The 19,320-nt window shown below is 39.2% G+C and overlaps 1 protein-coding gene across 2 annotated transcripts in view; it reads right to left on the reverse strand.

Moving 5' to 3' along the window:
- Positions 1 to 19,320, reverse strand: part of woc (zinc finger protein without children) — a 95,214-nt gene that overhangs the window by 11,131 nt on the left and 64,763 nt on the right. For both annotated transcript variants that reach the window (XM_083124039.1, XM_083124038.1), the window contains exons 14-16: positions 18,650 to 18,803; positions 15,424 to 15,591; positions 14,364 to 14,527 (exon numbers count right to left, since the gene is read on the reverse strand). In XM_083124039.1, coding sequence (XP_082980165.1) covers positions 14,364 to 14,527; positions 15,424 to 15,591; positions 18,650 to 18,803 — 486 coding nt within the window. The remainder of the gene's footprint in view (positions 1 to 14,363; positions 14,528 to 15,423; positions 15,592 to 18,649; positions 18,804 to 19,320) is intronic.

Genomic DNA, 19,320 nt, shown 5'->3' on the forward strand with positions numbered 1-19,320 from the left:
AATTAGCAATTATAAAAATAAATATTTATTTAATGAAAATCCCCTACCAAAGGGCCAGTTAAGATGAAAACTGAAGCTGTATTTAACAAAAAAGAAATGGACTTGCTTTATCTATTAATGCATCCTGGACTGCATTTGCCAGACTAGCAAGGCTCGGGCATCCGGACTCGCAGTCAGTATGATCTTATGTGGGGCTTGTTATTGTCCCTATACCTAGTTGCACCATAAGTTCTGATACACATGCCAGGGAGTAGAACTAAATCACAGTACACGTAGGTAAAAACTGAAAGGTCAAGGAGCTTTATTGTGCCTCTCGGATGTACAGTAATACAACATTCACTTGAAATGGCCACCTTTTGCCTTGACACAAGCCCAAAGTCTGTCTAGCCATGCACCTATTGCGGCACGGATCACCTCCATCGAAATTTCAGCGGCTGCTTTAGTCAAGGTCCGTTTCTGACTTTCCAAATTAGGGTGACGCTTTTGACAGACCAGAGTTTGTAGTCCAGTGGGTTCAAATCAGGACTGATCGAGGGCCAATCATCAGCTGCTATGAAGTGGAGCACATTGTTCCTGAACCACCGTTGGCTGGTCTTCGCTTTGTGTGCCGGGGCAGAGTCTTGTTGAAACATCCAATCCTCTCGATGGAACAAGGTTTCATTGAGGGGCTTCACCACAGGCTCTAAGTTGGTATCTTGATACACTTTTGCAGTGGTTTTAACAACTTTCTCGGAAAAGTGTAGCTGTGTGAGCCTTTAAAGCTAACGGCCCACCACACCATGATGGATGCAGGATGATGGGAATGCTGCACACATTTCTTCTTCTGCTTAGCTTCTTGAGCACTCCGAGCATACACACGATCATTCTGGCGGTTATAGGATTCCTCTACGTCAAAAATTTTCTCGTCCATAAAAAGAATTCCTTTATGGCCGTTTTGACCATGCCGTCGCAAGAGTGCTTTTGCTTTCAGCTGTTGCTTATGCTTTAGGTCTGCCGTGAGGAAATGACCAGTTGTTCATCGATAACCTTTGAGTCTAAGGTCTTCCTTAATGATGTGGCACATTGTTCTTGTCAACACATTCATCTGCTTTGCAAGGAGAGACTTCTTCCAACAGGGATTCCATCGAATTCGCTCCCTGACGGCTTTGACAAGAGCTGGTATTTGGACTGACCGCGGACGACCACTTCTAACACAGTCAGCAATTCAATTGGTCTCAGCAAACCTTTTGATCGTGCGATAAACAAATAATCTGTTAATGCCCAGATGTTTTAGGTTCTTGAAAATCTCAGTGGGCATCTTCTTTGCCTTTTACAAGGCAACCACTGCTGCACGCTTCTGTTCGATGTCCATTTTACACACTTTCCTAGCTCTTACTGACTACACCAAGCTTGAACAGGCAACACCTATGTTTCTACGTGTGTTTTACCATCTTGCCACTAGATTGTGCTGGGTTTGCAGTGCCAGCAGACAGGCGATCACTTTGTATTAGAACGTATGACACGACTGGTTATATTTGTGATTGTCCCTTCATCCATCTTATCTACCACCATTCACCCTCATCTGCACAATTAACCAAAGGGGCAGAAAAGTGAAGTAAAACAAACTAAATCAGTCAGTCATTGTGATAGCGGAAATTCTTGCCCACAAGCAGGGTTGGGAAGGTAGTTTACTTGTTACATTTTTATGTATTTTTTACTAATTAGTACTTTAAAAACTATTTTGTTACATTTTAAACTTTTTTTTTTTTTACATATTTCAGCACAAAATCATTATTCTCTGAACATTGTTTATACAGCCATCTCAAGCCCTCACCCTCACTAACAGATTTTTTAAAAATAGAACTGTTCTTTCACATATTTTTAAAAATTGAGAAACCTGTTGATATGTACGCACTATGAAATGCACTAGTAGCTACTTGTATTTATAACATAACGTAACGATTACCGACAATTTATGTGGATTGGATTTCAAAGTTTTAGTAACAGCTTCAAATTCCCAAAATTGGACATTTTCAAAATTTATTATTCTTGCATACATGGATCATATCTAGAGGCACGTATTTTTGGTAAATAAAAAAGCAAAATTTCGGTATAAAAACAGTCGATTTCGGGTTCAAAAGTGGTAAATAAAACAAAATTTTGGTGTTATAGCGGTGAATCAAAAGTGCTATATAAAATGACATTTTGGTTTTAAAATTGTGAATATAATACTAAATTTGATTTAAAAGCTGCAGTTATTACACAAAATAAACTTAACCCTTCTAATAGCACATTTATGTAGTTACCAGAGTATTAAGTTTATTCCTGTGTAAAGCGGTTCATTTTTACTTCTCAAATATTTACAGCAGAATTAATCAATTTTCCGTGAATTGCTTAACTCACAGGATACTTCGACTTCAGAATATAAACGGTAAATTTCGTGTTTTAGAGTATATTTCGCATTTTGCAGTTCATTTCGCATTATTTCGTGACAAAACAGGGTAGAAAAATGCACCTCACGCCTTTCAGAAACATGAAAAATGGACATTACAGCATGTTACTTCATATTTCGTGTTTTCGACAAAAACTAAATTTGCATGCCTCTAATCATATCCAATACAGTGGAATCTCAATTATACATTTTATGAGGGACAGAAGGGAAAAACGTATAACTGAGAAAAACATATTATTGAAAGATACAAGGAAAGAAAAGGAGTACTACATATACACCAAAGTTTGCTACATTGTACTAATCTGTTCTAAATCGTTATTGTAAATTCACAAAATCACGAGAAATAGACAGTGAAGGTGCTGGGGGGAAGGGGTGCAAGCAAGGTTTACCCACCTAATCCGTTCCGCCAATTAACTTCAAAAAAAAAAATGTTCAACATTAGGATGTTTATCTTGATATTATGTTTACTGTAACTCTCATTTTCCACAATATACGTTGTCCAAACCCTGCCGATGACAAAATTTGCCAGAAGCCTGTTCCGTATGCCAGGCAACCTCTCCCTCCCTCTTCCCTCTTCCATGCTTTTGCAGCAGTCTCATTCATTCACCATGCAACCTTGAACTCCTGTCATATGATCGGGGAAAAATTGCCAAAGCGATAGTCACTCCTATGCTGCTTTTTCTAGGGTTTTAACACATTCCAAAAGTGTGACTGAGGTGTCTCTATTCTCCCCTTTCACTAAAACAATTGAGAACATGAGTCAATCACTATTCACACCTCTTTACCCACGCTTTTACATAATTAGATGGGATAGAGGTCTTGCATGAAAAACTTTTCTTTCTTCTTGTTTGGGGGGAAAGGTAAGAAGAACTTGCTAACCCCAATTATCCAATATTGGTTTGGGAACGAGTGGGAAAAAATTCTTGTGTGTCCATTACAATACAATAACCCTTTCCTCCTTTTTTCTGCAACTGGGTTCAGTAATAAGCATGCTGCTGATTAGGTCCGTTGCTGCCAGTCTGTCAGCACCAGTGTTATGTCAGTCTTCTCCTTCCCCTTCTAATAAACAAAACCATAACAAAAATAATCCTTTTGAACACTAGAGCCAGTGGCGTGTCAAGGATTTTTGAGAGCCAGGGGATTAATGTATACATTTTTTTTGCCTTCCCGATGTCGTAGTGGTAACTTATAATCAAGGGGTCCTTGGTTAGATACCTGGTAGAGGCACATAGTGGTTCAGATCCCACTTTAAACTGTAGGTCCAGTCCCGATTAAACTGTGTATAAAGTGCTCTTGAAACCTTTAGCAGACGGAGCCTTGCACACCTGCATTCCTGTTGAAGCAAGCGCCTTTTCAAGCATGTGCTTTTCAAACTTGCTGCGAAGTACAAAAAAATCGTAGCTCGAGAACTAATTGTTGCAAACAAATAAAATTGGTTTTGTTTTTTCTTAAAGTCAGAGCTTTTAGCGGAAGTAAAAATTATACATTATGCCTCCCAATAATTAGTGTTAAAGGAAGAAGAAGAAAATGAATTTTAAAAAAATAATTTTAAAAAACTGATTCTTTTTGTTAAAAAAATTGGTAACCATTGTTATAACTGTATCTTTAGTCAAAATGAAAATAAATGTCTGATGAAAGGAGCGTTTGTTCTCCTGAAACGTCACAACGAAAAACTGTTTTCTTATGCTTGTAATAATCGTAAACTACAGAAAAAAAAATTAAAAAAATTGGCATATGGCATGCCACATGAAGGAAAAAATGTAGTATGTAGCGATGCTACATTCATACAACTATGCAAAGTTTCGTTGAAATCAGACTGATACGCGAGTTTAAAAAAAAAGTGGCCACGGTGGCTCAGTCGGTAACGTGGTCCTGGGTTCGATCCCTGGCTGGTTCAAATCCGGGAACTTTTCTAACGATGGAAGCGGCCCCGGCGCCCACCCAGCGTTGAATAACATGGGTACCTGGGGGAAACCCTGGGGGGTAAAGGCGGTCAGGGGCGTGATGCTGATCACATCAAACCACTCACGACCGGATAAAGAAAGTGTGGGGCGTCAGCCCCACACCCCCTATACGCCTTCATGGTGTGGTGCTATGCACAGGGGAACACTTTACTTTACTTTGCTTTTACTTGAGTTAAAAAATAACAACATTACATAAAGCAGCAGTGTTGCCAGCTTCAAGAAAATGTCCGGAATTTCACTTCTAGCATCGGTCCTATGGATAATGGATGAACCAAATTTGGAGGGAAGCACAACAAAAGAACACACTCTATGAGGATATGCAATGCATGTGCTGCAACAAAATATGGACATTACGATGATCGCAAATTTTGCGTAATTACAGAAAATTTCAAACTTTGGGCCTTTGCCCCAGCTTCCCCTCTGGACCCTTAATTGTTGGATGTTGCTTAAAATGTTGTCTCTTGCTCATTCTTACACGTACAATTTAAATTTTTCAAAAAGATACAGTTCATAATTGGGAAAAGAGAGACGCGGTATCATATAAATACAGTGAAACTAGTACTCACTGTATCCGCGAAACTGCTTTTTCTTCTTTGTTCTATTAATTTCAGTGGCCACTGCCACCATAATCGTTGGAACGTGCTGTACTGTTGCTTGGCGTGCACGCCAACAAGGATGGTGGCAGTGGACACTGAAATTAATAGAACGAAGAAGAAAAAGCATTTTGCGGATAAAGTGAGTACTAGTTTCTCAGTATTTATTTCAGATATAGTTGTTGAGCAGTTATAACCCTTCATCTTCAATTTATCCCATAGTAACACAAGGGAAACAAAGGGCTTTTCCAATTGCGCCTGCGCAGAAAAAATGCACACAATGTTTAGTATGATCACTGCTTTTTTTCAGAACCATTCACATGCTAAAAATAAGTCACAGTGCCCCATAATTCGTTTATCTGTGATTTCGTTTGCATAAATAAGGGCTGCAACTTTTCTGTCTTCAACAACTGTATCATGGTAACAAGAAAAAGCAGAACTTTTCCCCAACTGCAACCCACTGTTGAACCTCCTCCCCCACTCTTTCTTCAGCTTGTTTGTAATGTTTACGACAGGCTGGAAAGCGTGGCACTAGTGACTTGTCTGACAGCTTGAAATACTCTGTATATCAGTTTCCGATCTAATTTAAGCTGATACGACTTGTCCAAGGCACATTCACATTGCTGAGTGACGCGCTAGGAAGAAGACGTCTCGCGCGCGAGCTCTGTCTTCGTCCGTTTAAATCAAGTTGGAACGAATGTTTCGTGTGTCCAAAAGTGCCGGGAGTTAGTGCGGTGTGTGTGGTGATTGTTTTGTTTTTGGTGTTGTGTGGAGATCTGGAAGCCAGCTCTACAGGAAGCCGTAAGTATTGAGCTTTTATAAACAATTTGCTTTATGAGAACTATCCTCCGAGTTTTCCCACGCGGTGACTTTTCGGAACAGTCAGCAAACCGTCGACACCACAATGAAAAATAAACTTTGAACTTATAATCGCAGACAATATATTTCAGTAAAATTACACACCTGTTTAGTGAAAAACAATCCCGAATGCCCCAAGAAGGGGAATCAAATCAAAAAATCCCCACACAGAATAAAACAAGAGAAAATGATACTCCATCCTTCCAAATTGGCGGTCCGGTCTCAGATCGGTCTGGCCTCCACTCACAAACAACAGTAGTTAATAAAAGACTGCGCTCCCAGGAAACATTAGAGGACCCAAGAAAGAAGAGAAACCAGCAGATAGGGGGCGGCCCCCAGTCCAGCCCCCCACCCCCCGTAATTACAAGGGCAAAGGGAAGGGAATTGGATACAATGAACCCCATAATGGAAAATATTCCAGATACTGCGGATATACAGCTTGGACTCTTCATTAAACTGTCACTAGAGCTAAATCTGATGATAACCAAAGACAGGAACATCGCATCAGAGAATAAGACACATCTATTCTGGGAATAGTTGCTAAAATGGCTCAGGTACACCAAGACACAGTGGCGGAGAACAAGTCTCTAAAAACAGCATGCGACATTCTGCAAAGCACTGCCAAAGCAGACTCCAAACCCTCCTACGCTCAAACGCTGGCCCAACCGGCGGTAACACAATCTGGGAAAACTGCACAAATACAGAAGACAGTGCAGAAACCCAAGCACACTGTCTTCATATCAGATGAGAATCGAACAAAAGATTCAAAAAAGGTGCAGGAGGTATTTACAAAGGCAATTAACCCCCCCAGGGATGGTATTAAAATAAAGCAAATGCGGACGACTAACAAAATGCTTATAGTGGAAACGGAGACCAGAGAAGAGGCAGAGAAGATAATAAATCATCGCGAACTTGCCAAACTCAAGATCAGGGCCGAATTTCCTAAAAAGAGAAATCCGCTTCTCATCGTCTACGATGTCCCTTCAAATAAATCCGAAACGGAGCTTTATGAGGAGATTTTCTTGTTGAATTTAGAGAATCATATATCATGGGAGGACTACATCAAAAAGTTTAATCTCAGATTTAAAACAGGACCACGCAACAGGGCAAATTGTCATTGCGTATTCGAAGCTACCCCTGACTTAAGAAAGATCCTACTAAAAACAAGCCAGGTTTTTATATCCTTCCAGTCATTGTCTATAAAAGACTACATTGCCGTGTCAAACTGCCATAAATGTGGAAATTTAGGAGACACAAGCAAAAACTGCAAGGACAACGAAATCTGCACTCACTGTGCTTGCGAGGGGCATACCAGAAATAAGTGCCCCAGGATCGAAGAACCAAAGAAGTGTATACCCTGCCTCAGAAGGAAAAAAGAATGTGACGGCAAAGACTGCCCCACATATAACATTCATTTACAAAGACTAATTGAAAGAACCGATTATGGACCATAAGACAAACTCCAAACAGTCATCCAGGGCCAAGAACAGGAAAACACCCTGCCGCGTTCGCCGCGATGCAGCAAGGGCGGCAGCATACAGAGAAAGAAAGATAAGAGAATGGAAACTAATCTTAGCTACTAAAGAAGAGAAACCGATTGACGATCTAATTATTAACCTGCTAAAATCGACAATACTTAACTCAGAGTATTGCAATAGTCACTGCAATAACAATCCATTATCAAATTTTTACCTAACCAACAATCAATCCACCCCTCCAGCGAGACTACCTTACCAAATAATTAGTCGAAACATTCCCGGACTACCCATGAGCGTTTTCACCGCATTGCTTTGCATTTTCCCCACACTTAACCCCCCATATGGCTCCCCGGAGTCATCCTACTCGGAAATGCCACACAGTTATTCTCCACTTTCCTCATCCACCCCGCCATCACCAGTTTGTGCCTCACCAGTCCATGAACCTAATACAAACAATGTTTTAACTCTGCCTATGACCCCACCCGATTCCCCATCGGAATCACCCGAGAGACCTCACACTATCTACTATTCTCCTAAACTCAAAAGGACTACTCCCTCCCCTCCCTCGCCAACAAACATACTTGCGCAACTGCACCTGGAGCCCACCCCCTCAGAACTTCCACGAACAAACCTTGTAAACACAACCTCTGCTTCAGAAAAGAACCTCAACCCCAACGCTCCTGAGTTCCAACCTTCCAGTAAATACCCTAATTTTTGCAAACCGACACTCCTAAACCCACCTACACCGGAAGTCACTTTCAATAACATAAACCCAGATACAATATATAAAGATTTCGAAACGTCTTTACGCCTCAGTCGGCTGGAACAGAAAGATAACCTGGCAACCGCACTGAGACTAATAATCAGATATAAACATAAGAACGGCAGAAACATTACTTTTCCATATCCGGAGGCTAGACAAAATAACTCTAGCGTCGAATAACATACCAATTACGGAAAATGAACTCTTTGAACTCCTTGACAAGGTTTTCTCAAGAAGGGAAGTGCCCTTCGAGCTGGAAGACATTTATGCTGACTTCGCAAGGGCGTACGGAAGAGTCGCGTTTATCCACCATAAAGAATGGCCGCAATGTTACCAGATCGTCAGACATCCATGAACGGTCAAATAAGAGTCTTACAGGCCAACCTCAATGGTGCAAAACTAGCTACCCAGGAAATATTTGAATTCGCAAATATAAATAAAATTGATATTCTGTCCATTCAAGAACCGTATACTATTAATAGTAAAATACCATACGTACCGTCAGGAATAAAAGTATTACATGACAGCGAGAAACCACAAGCTGCTGTAATTTTAATGAACAAGAACATCATTCCAACCAAAATCGCTCAATTTTCGAACTCGCACATTAATTGTGTACAACTCTCCCTAGAAAACTTTACGTTCATCCTTATAAATAGTTATTGTCAATTCAGCACTAACCTCGAAATTTTTGTTGACAAGATTGGGGAAGCATGCGATGCCTACAACATCCACAAATTACTGATAACTGCGGATGCGAACTCTTCCTCCCCTTGGTGGCACGGCGACACAACGGATCCTAACGGAGAGTTGATGGAAGATTTTATTGCGAGCCACAACCTCTTTGTCGAAAATGCTCCTGGAAATCTGCCAACGTACAGGGGAAGAGCGGGGGCATCCAGCAACATAGACATCACTTTATCAAACAACAAACTCTCAGGAAAAGTGCGAGAGTGGAAGGTCTTCGACATGGAAACCACGAGTGACCATAACATAATCACCTTCTGTTTATTAACCGACATCAACGAACCCTCAAGCAAGGCCGAAAATACGTACGACTGGAGAAAAACTAATCATAGGCTTCTTATGCAAGCAATAAATCTCCCACCGCAGGTGGACTTTACAAAGACCGTGCATGAATGGGCAAAATACGTGACAGAAGAACTAAAAAATGCAATAGATCAATCAACCCCGAAATTATCGTCCAGCGGGAGACAATCTGGTAAGCTCTGGCCCAAAAAACTTAAAAACCTAAAGCAAGTCATGAAGAAAGCGCGTAAGCTGTACCAGAGGACGCGAATACACGCTCTGAGGGTAATAAACTTAGATCTCTACAGGAGGGCCAAGAGCAGATACGAAGCCGAGCTGAAGAACTTTAAAACCAATAGCTGGAAACGCTTTGTCGAATCAAAATTAAAAAATGACAAATGGGGACTCCCCTATAGGGTTGCAATGGACAAGATAAAGATTGGAACTGGTTTTACAACTCTGCAGAAAGAGGACGGCACCTACACCAAGGACCTGCAAGACACAGCGGAATTGCTACTTAACACTCTACTTCCCGATGATAACATAAATGAAGATAACGACACCCATAAATACATCAGAAGTAATTATAAAGAAAAAAACAACAACAGACCCCTTCTTCCTTTCAGCGTGGAGGTCATAACTGTAATCACGGCCACAAGAAGCAAAAAAATCGCCGGGTCCAGACAAAATTCCTGCCGAAATCATTAAAATGGCAACCCCGGCAATCGCCCCTTTCCTAACGTCTCTGTACAATCAATGTCTCATTGCTAAGGAATTTCCGAAAATTTGGAAGGAATCTGAACTTATTATTATTAAAAAAGACGGGAAAAAAGAGGAAACGCACCCCAAGTCGTACAGACCGATCTGTCTTATCAACATATTGGGAAAAATATTCGAAAAATTACTGACTAAAAGACTTTTGGAATTCACAGCTTTAACAAACAGCTCAGACATTCAATTCGGCTTCACGAAAGGCAGATCTACCGAAGACGCTATAAACAATCTATTAAACACGATTGGCTTGGTTGATGAGAAATATGCGGTGGCGGTGCTGGCGGATATATCGGGGGCCTTCGACAACCTCTGGTGGCCCCACCTCTTCCAAACTTTGCGGAACTTGGACTGTCCTGGGACACTGTACACTATCTTACTTGACTACCTCACCGACAGGAGAGTGTTTTTATCTCTTCCAGAAGGAAAAATCAACAAACTTATATCTAAAGGGTGCCCACAGGGATCGGTACTCTGTCCACACTTGTGGAATGCTAATTTCGAACCATGTCTCCAAGTCATGAAGGGCCTACAGGTAGTACACAAGTGAATTGCGTATGCAGATGACTTATTGCTGGTGATAACTGGAAATTCCAGACGGGAGATTGAATCACGCACTTCTACTGCTCTTAATAGATTGACGCAATGGTGTAACAAAGCCAAATTGGATCTTTCTGCGAATAAAACCAACTATGTTTTACTAAAAGGAAAATTAAGTTTTAACAGAAACCCTACAATTAAAATAAATCATAAATCCATCAAAAGAGTGAAGGAAGTAAAATATCTCGGAGTCACTCTCTACGAGGGGCTGCTTTTCAAGAGGCACATCGAAACCATTACCTCTAAGGCAGAACTAATAATGAACAAGGTGGCCACGATAGCCTCCAACAAATTCCATCTGCCACCCTCAACTTTGAAAACGTACTTGGTCTCCATTTATGACTCGATAGTATCGTATGGTGCATCTGCGTGGGCATCGACATCCCTGGGGAAATCGACATACGTGCATAGACTCAGATCGTCGCAGAGAAAGGTTCTGCTCAGGCTAACCGGGGCGTTCAGAACAACATCTACCGAAGCCTTGCTCACAGTAACGGGCACCTTGCCGTTGGATTACATTATAAAGCTCCGGGCCCTTTCCTACTTTTTCAGGAAGGGCAACGAAAGAAAGATAACCGAGATGCTAGGAAACTTCTACCCAACATTCCGTGACATAAAGCATAGAGTAAGAGAGGATTGGCAGAGGGAATGGAGCTCTTCCGAGAAGGGTAGGAGACTCTACCAGTTCATGCCGAACACGAACGAGCCTTTGGTGCATAAAAACAAGGGGTTCTCAAGGGGCTTGATCCATTTTCTCACGGGCCACGGCCCATACGGCACCCATCTTTTAAAAACGGAGAGACGAAACAACGATCTCTGCAGGTCCTGCACGACGGAAATCGACACCCCAGAGCACAAGGTATTTTTCTGCCAAGCTTCGGACGAAATTATCATCGCAGCGAGGCGGGAACTTCCCCACACGGACGTCTACAATCTGCTAAGGAGTCCACATTTTGATAAACTAAATGCTCTGGCAGACACGGTGTCCGATGCGGAGCTGAAGATATTCATGCGAGATAATCGCCGGCGACCTTTTGCCCCCCTGCCCCGCCCAGCCCCCGCCGAAACACCAAGAAGGAATCCGAGGAGAGGAATCCCTGCGCCCCCTCCCGAGCCCCTCCCCGAAGAGGAGTCACCGGAGGGTGCGTCGGGGCGTCGCTGCTGCGATGTCGCCGCTGGACGAAGGAGGCGGCCGAGAGAAGAAGAATCCACCCACCTCGCACGCCTGGGGAGCGACACAGGAAGTACATGAGACGGATGGAACGGCGTTAGGAGGAACAGCAGTGTTAAGTAAATGATGTCAGCTCGATCCCCAGGGAGGACCAAAAAATGCTAAAGAAACAAATTTTAAAAAAATTAATTAAAAAAAAAAATCCCAAAACAAGAAACTGACATCCCGGGAGCTTCCCTTCTGGAGATTTTTAATTTACTTAAGAAAGCTTATCTGATCAAATTAGATCAAATAAATGAATCACCGCTGGAAGCCAGTGGACTCCCTGGGAGTTGAGCTCGGGACTGAGATTAGAATTACAATTTAAGATTATAATTTAACAACATCTAATATATGTATGTTCATTGCGTTCAATTAACTTACACAAGTTGTACGCTTAGCATGGTTAAACATATTCTATTTTTCTTATGTAATATATTAATGTTTATATTTCTTGTACTTTAAACATATATAATTTTAACAGGTGAAGGTAATAAAGGGATATTTTTAGTTTCATAAACATTAATCACTCCCGTTACATTGATTAAATAATTAAATAATAATGTAATAAAACAAAAAGTTATGACCCCTGGTAGTGAGATGGGCGTGATAGGATGCCATTTTATAATGTAGAGAAGCAACGACAATAAAGCATCGTTCTTCACACGGACATTGCTCCTTGTCCCTCGTGATCCCTTGTCCCCTCCCTGGAATGCAGACGCTGCACTCTTGCATGGACGTGTGCCAGATCAGCAGTTGTGCACGCGGCGGTAACGACCCTAAAGGATTCAAATACAAATATCACACTCCAAAATTTTAATTTAATCTCTTCTTTCTAATTAATGAATAGCAATCAGTGTGGGCGCAGGATGCGGCCTTTCTTTGGGCTCCCTGCTCTGGTATGCCAGACTGGGGCTCTGGACTTGTGAGTTGGGTTCTGTGGGTGTGATGAGGAAAATAATCTTGTACATCAAACCGCTCTGGAATGCCGGAACGGAATCTTCTGCGACTCCAATATTATGCATGCTTGTCTCACTGCCAGGAAAACGTTATCGAGAATGTTATTGAAGATGTTCTTCATGATGATGTTGAAATAATATTATTAATATTGTTATGTAATGTAATGTCATGTCATCTGTTCTGGATTCCAGAACAGAAATAATATCACATAAAGTACATCAATTATATCATGTATATATTCCTTGTATAACATTACAATTTATTATTATTATACCTATTTTAAAATGCAAATAGTAATAAATAGAGGAAATAAAGTCGGGGGAACCGTCAAATTCGGAGCAACTGACGTCCTGGTATATTTTTAGGAACCAGGACAATAAGACCATACCCTCGAATGTAGGCGGGAGGAGCCGGGCTTACTTCGGGGGTTCCCCCCTTATTACATGTATTGAATAGCTGTATATTTGTGTATGATTGTTGCTTATAGTTGATAATTGTCTAAATAATGCAAATTCAGTATGTAATGTAATAATGTAATAAAGGGAATTATTATTATTATTATTGTCCAAGGCAATGCAAGGAATAAAAGCAGGATTATTTAGCACAGGCCAATCTGGTTCAAGGGTGCATTGCCCATTACATGCACTCCCATGCAAGCGACAAAAATAGAATTCCAAGTCGAGAGTCTGGTCCTCTGGTTGCAGCTGATAAGAAAACCTGTATGGGTACTGGTAGCACATGTTTTCATCACAGAAATCTTGAACTCCAAGAACAGCCTTCTTCCAAACAAGCAGTTGTTAAAACGTATAACTGAAGTATTTTCATTGTTGGCACTGAACTACATTGAACGTATTACTAGAAAAATCGTATAACTGCGATTTCAATGTACATGGAAAGTTGTAAAAAAGGTACATGCCCTCTGAGAACACTTATCCACGAAAAAATGTAAATGTTCCATTTAGTAATTCTGTATTTTGTTAACTATAATATTAAACACATCACAACAGGTCGAGTTTATGCTGAGATATATTAATCAGAACAGGACCTACAGTTTAAACCATGGTGCAATGTGCTTCAACCAGAAAAACCTTCATTACATCACACACGCTTGTCAACATGTTTCCTGTTCCAAGCTGAATGCAAGTAATATTTCCTCGGCACAAGATGATGACAATTTTAATTACAAGTGTTCATGTTATATGTATTTCTCATAACTAGGAGATGCATATTTAGTTTTTGATGAAAACACAAAATGTGAAATAACATGCAGCAATGTTCATTTTCCATGTTTTTGGAAGGGGTGAGTTGTTTTTCCTGCCATGTTTTGTCACGAAATGAACTGCAAAATGTGGAATAAAATCTTAAACACGAAATTTAGTCTATTTACAGAGTCTGAATTATCCCGCCAGTTATGCAATTCATGAAAAATTTATTAAATCTACTGTAAATATTTGAGAAGAAAAAAAGACTTAGGACTAAATTTAATACTCTGACAACTACATAAATATACTATTAAAAGTGAAATAATTATTTCATGTATTAAGTGTACTTTCTAAATCAAGTTTAGAATTATATTCACCATTTTAACACCAAAATGCTATTTTATATATTGCTTTTGATCCCGAATGTGCACTATTTTTGCACCGAAATCTCGATCTTTTATTCACCATAAATATGTGGCTCTACACATAACCTTGCAAACAAACCTTCAAGCTTAAGTTGGCATCTGGTTTGTCAGAATCCATAGAGTTGTCTGCAGAGCTTTCAAGGGAATTGCGTCTCTTCCTTTTATTCCAACCTCCTCTCCCACCTCGAATGGCTCTCTTCCTACCTCGACCTGGACGAGATTCTTTCTCAATAACGTCATCATCTGCCAAAAAATATATAAATGTAAAGATGTAAATGAATGGGGAAATTGAAAATAACAATAAAATGAGTTTGGTTAAAAACTTTCTTTGGGATGAGGGTTGATGATCAAAATACTGGATGATGAAGGGAAAGACAACACTTTTCATTAATATGCAGATCTGTGTGATGTTCTGTTCCAGAAACGGAAATCAAGGTGTTTTCCTGGGAAAGTACATCCAAGTATAGATCTCGTATCATAACATGATAAACTATATTAGAGTATAAAGTAGTCTGATTGGGTCTTGGTGCTTATTGCATTGGGCAGTTATGATGTAACACATACATTAACAATCATCTTTAAGTGGTTGGAGTCAATTTCTAGCCTGTCATAGAACAAATTAAACTTTGTTTCAGATACGATAATAATCATCACGCAAAATTCAAGATCGTTACGCAACTTGTAATTTTCATGAATATAAAAGTATTACATTTACCCTTGTCTTATAAAGACAATTGTGAAGACGTAGTTTCTAGTCACCTAGTTACATACATCAGTTAAAGAGGTGAATGAACCATTCAGGCCTTCCACAGAACATTTGAAATGTTATATTGGAGCTGTAGAATATGTTTCAGCAAATTTCACTATTAATCCATCTGAAATGTACATGAATAGATGCCATCAGCCATCAATCCTGATTTTACGTATCCTGGTTTTACATTTTCCCACATTATACATTCCATCCTCATGGTCCCAATAGAGCATGTCTATTGTCTAGAAATTTTTCCCGGAATTTACAATTACATTTTCTTTCACCTTGATTGCCTGAAAAATACAAAATTGAGTTTCCACTGCATAGTTCTATTCCTCTTACTACTAGGATCACATCAAAAATAAAGACTGGCAGAGAATGTACAAACCTTGCTGGTCAGCAGCAATGGTTGAAGGAGTTAAAGCTGCTTCCAGATCAACAGCTGGCTCATCTATTTCTGGTCCAACATGAAGAGCCATTTCGAACATGTCTTCACTAAATGGAACGCTTCCATCAACAGGCTCAGGAGAAAAGCCACCGTCCCGATCAGGACTCGCTGCACAAAAAGGGAAAAATGTTGTTAGTAAAATGACTAATAAAAATGTCAGGTTCACACACACATTTTGGCAAAACAAGTGCCCTAACATTTCGCAGGTTTTCTATGGAATTTTAAAGTAAATTAAAAGACTCTTCTGTGGTGTTTACATTCTAATAGCAAAGTCTTGTGTGTTACACTGCAGCTGTTCAAGAGAATAAAGTTGATTCAACTTTCTTAAACGTAAATTAATGAAACATTTTTATTAGGTCTGTGCAGATACCACTTTGAAGTGTAAAAATTACACGCAACACTTTCATGGAGTCTAATTATCCTGGAGGAGGGGGAGGGAGGGAGGAGAGAGAGTGAGAGAGTGAGAGAGAGAGAGAGAGTGAGAGTGAGTGTGTGCTTGTTATAAGCAATTCACATCCATATTTTTATGTGACGTCACAACTTTAAAATATGTCCCTGATATATTATTTTTTATGAAAGAACACATAAATGTTGTGTTATTATTAGAGGCACATATTTTTCGTAAATAAAAAAGCAAAATTTCGGTGCGAACACAGAGTTAATTTCGGGTTCAAAAGCGGTAAATAAAATGAAATTTCGCTGTTATAGCGGTGGAAAAGCAGCATATAAAATTATTTTTTGTTTTAAAAATGTGAATATAATCCCAAATTTGATTTAAAAACTGCACTATTACACAAAATAAATATATCTCTTCTAATAGCACATTAAATCATTACCACAATATTAAGATTATTCCTGTATAAAGGGGTCCATTTTTGCTTCTCAAATGTTTGCAGCAGAATTAATCAATTTTCCGTGAATTGCATAACTCACAGGATACTTCAGACTTCAGACAGTGTCGCGTCGGTATATAAACAGTAAATTTTTGTGTTTAAGAGTCTATTTCGCATTTTGCAGTTCATTTCGCATCACTTCGTGACAAAACAGGGTAGGGAAATGCACCTCACACCTTTCAGAAACATGAAAAATTAACATTACAATGTGTTATTTCACATTTTGCGTTTTCGTCAAAAACGAAATATGCATGCCTCTAGTTATTATATGTAATATTGCACCTTGTTGTAATGTATAACTTTTGTTTAATGTTTATTATATTTTATGCTCTATTACGAGTAGTTTAATGTATCTTCATGTTTGCAAGAGTGCACTATGTGAATTTGTATTTCTAAACATGTGTAGATAGTATCCTTTTGTAGATAGCGAGTGATTTATCTGTACTTGAATCTGTGTTCTCGGAAATAGTATAAAAGCGAGGATATCGCGTAAGAAATATCACACTTTCGCCACGGATCGACGAAGCTTTTAAATTTAAAAGGAACTCCTCGGTGTTGTGCATACATCTTGGTATGGTAGTTCGGGGTGCAAGATAGGCCTATGCGACCATAGGTACGCCGATAACCATGCATTGATGCTATGCACAATACTGCAACCATTCTACGTTAAGTAATAAAGCTAGCCTAAGGATTAATTTGGAAATAAAAGGCTAAAGAGCAAATATTGGCTCAGTTATTATTACATATCTCTTGGTGTGGTAGTTCGGCATGCAAGCTAGGTCTATGTGATCATAGGCATGCCGATAGCCATGCATTGAGTTTATGCGTTTTTAGTTGAGTTAATTCATTGACAAAGCGAAATCCTCACCTTCGTCTCAAGTATAATTGCATTATAATTGCAATAAATAAAGAATAAAACCTTTCAGTTTATATATACTGCAGTAATGTGGTTTTATTTCTCTGTGCTGTGAATATTGTCTTTGCCTAACACTATCCCTGTGCCTGAGAGGAGTCTGTGTACTTCACAAGCCTCTCATCGTTCACCGCTGAGTATTATTAAGTTATTATCAATAATATAATAATACAACGCATCTATTCTTAGAACGTATCACACTTGAGGTCTTCGATATATGTAAATCTAGTCCAGGAATGTTCTTTTCATATCCAAAGTATGTGCGAAAAATATCAGCATTATGTCCAGATTAGGTACAATTTTAGTCCAGAATATATCATCCATAATGAAATAAAAACATCCAGATAATGTCCCTATCATGTGAACCCATGTCCGAAACATGTCCAAAAGTCATGCATAGAATGTCCAAAACACATCCAAAAATGATCCACAGGATGTCCAAAACATGTTCAAAAATGATCCACAGAATGTCCAAAACATATACAAAAATGATCCACAAAATGTCCAAAACACATCCTTCCTGGATATCCTATGGACATCTACTGGACATTCTGGGACATCCTATAGATATCCAGAATCTTCTGGATATGTGTGTGCTGTATGGGTACTTCTAGGACAATCTAATTTTTCCTCAGCTCTAATTCTAGATCGTAAATTTTTTATCGGCCCTAATTCGAAAACTTTTACTTTCCTTTTCTTAATTTATAGTCAGCCCTACTTCTAGACCATCTAATTTTACCTCAGCCCTAATTCTAGACAATCTAATCTTTCCTCAGATCTAATTCTACACCATTTAATTTTATATCAGCCCTAATTTTATATCATCTAACTTATACTCGGTCCTAATTCTAAACTATTTTTCTCTGTCCTAATTCTAGACAAGCTAATTTTTACTCAGCCATAATTCTAGATAATCTAATTTTCCCTCATCCCTAATTCTAGACCATCTAATTTTTCCTTCAGCTATAATTCTAGATAATCTAATTTTCCCTTCAATCTAATTCGAGACATTAATTTTTCCTCAGCTTTAATTCTAGACAATATAATGTTTCCTCAGCCCTAATTCTAGATAATATAATTTTTCTTCTGCCCTAATTCTAGACAATCTAATTTTTGCTCAGCTTAAATTCTAGACAATCTTTCTCAGATTTAAGTAATATAACCGAATTGGCTTCATGAAATAGTTTACAACACGACAAATTTGATTCCTAATCACAATTTTCACATAACTTTTCAACAAGTTATAATCAATCTGATACTTTGAAGTTACAATTTTCACTGAAATGGTTGCCAAGCTAGGGCAATTCAAAAGCATTTGCATGTTCAGTAAAAATTAAAGAAATGAAATGATCTGCATTACCTCCGCCATCACTTGCGGCATCTATTCCATCTTCCAAAGGAGCTGGAACATCACTGTCGCTATCACTCTCCTTCTTCTTATCCTCTGCAACCATTTCAGCCATCATCAAGAGTTCTGCTTCAAAAGGATCAGTAGGTATCTGCTCCATTATTTTCTGCAAAGGAAACGAACATGGGTAAAACAGCAGCATAAAATACAACACACATTCTTATGTTCACTTATTTGTTAGTCATCATATGAAAATGTTTACATGAGTACACCAGAAAAATTCACATTACTATTATTATGTATTTGATCATGAGTGATTGTAGCCTGTCTTGGTAAGAGTGCTCTAATTTTTGTCCTAAAAATTAAAATGAAACTTCTATGAACTATGTAAAGATAATTCCCCCCCACAACCCCCCCCCACACACAGATAATAAAATTCTTTCCTTTTATTCTGCATTGAAAAATGGCACCTCAAACATATTTATAATTGGGATGGACCGATATGATTTGATCTGATACAGATACCAATAACCAATATTCTACCATGACAATAGTTCACTGGCCTCCTTAATCTATATATATAAAAATTGATGTATGTGTGTGGGTGTGTGTTTGTTTCAGCGAAACTCTCGCATTCCTAAAGCAATTTCAACCAAACTTGGTACACGTATCACTTGCAATCT

Source organism: Lepisma saccharinum, chromosome 6, assembly GCF_977018435.1.
Source record: "Lepisma saccharinum chromosome 6, izLepSacc3.1, whole genome shotgun sequence".
Taxonomy (NCBI): domain Eukaryota; kingdom Metazoa; phylum Arthropoda; class Insecta; order Zygentoma; family Lepismatidae; genus Lepisma; species Lepisma saccharinum.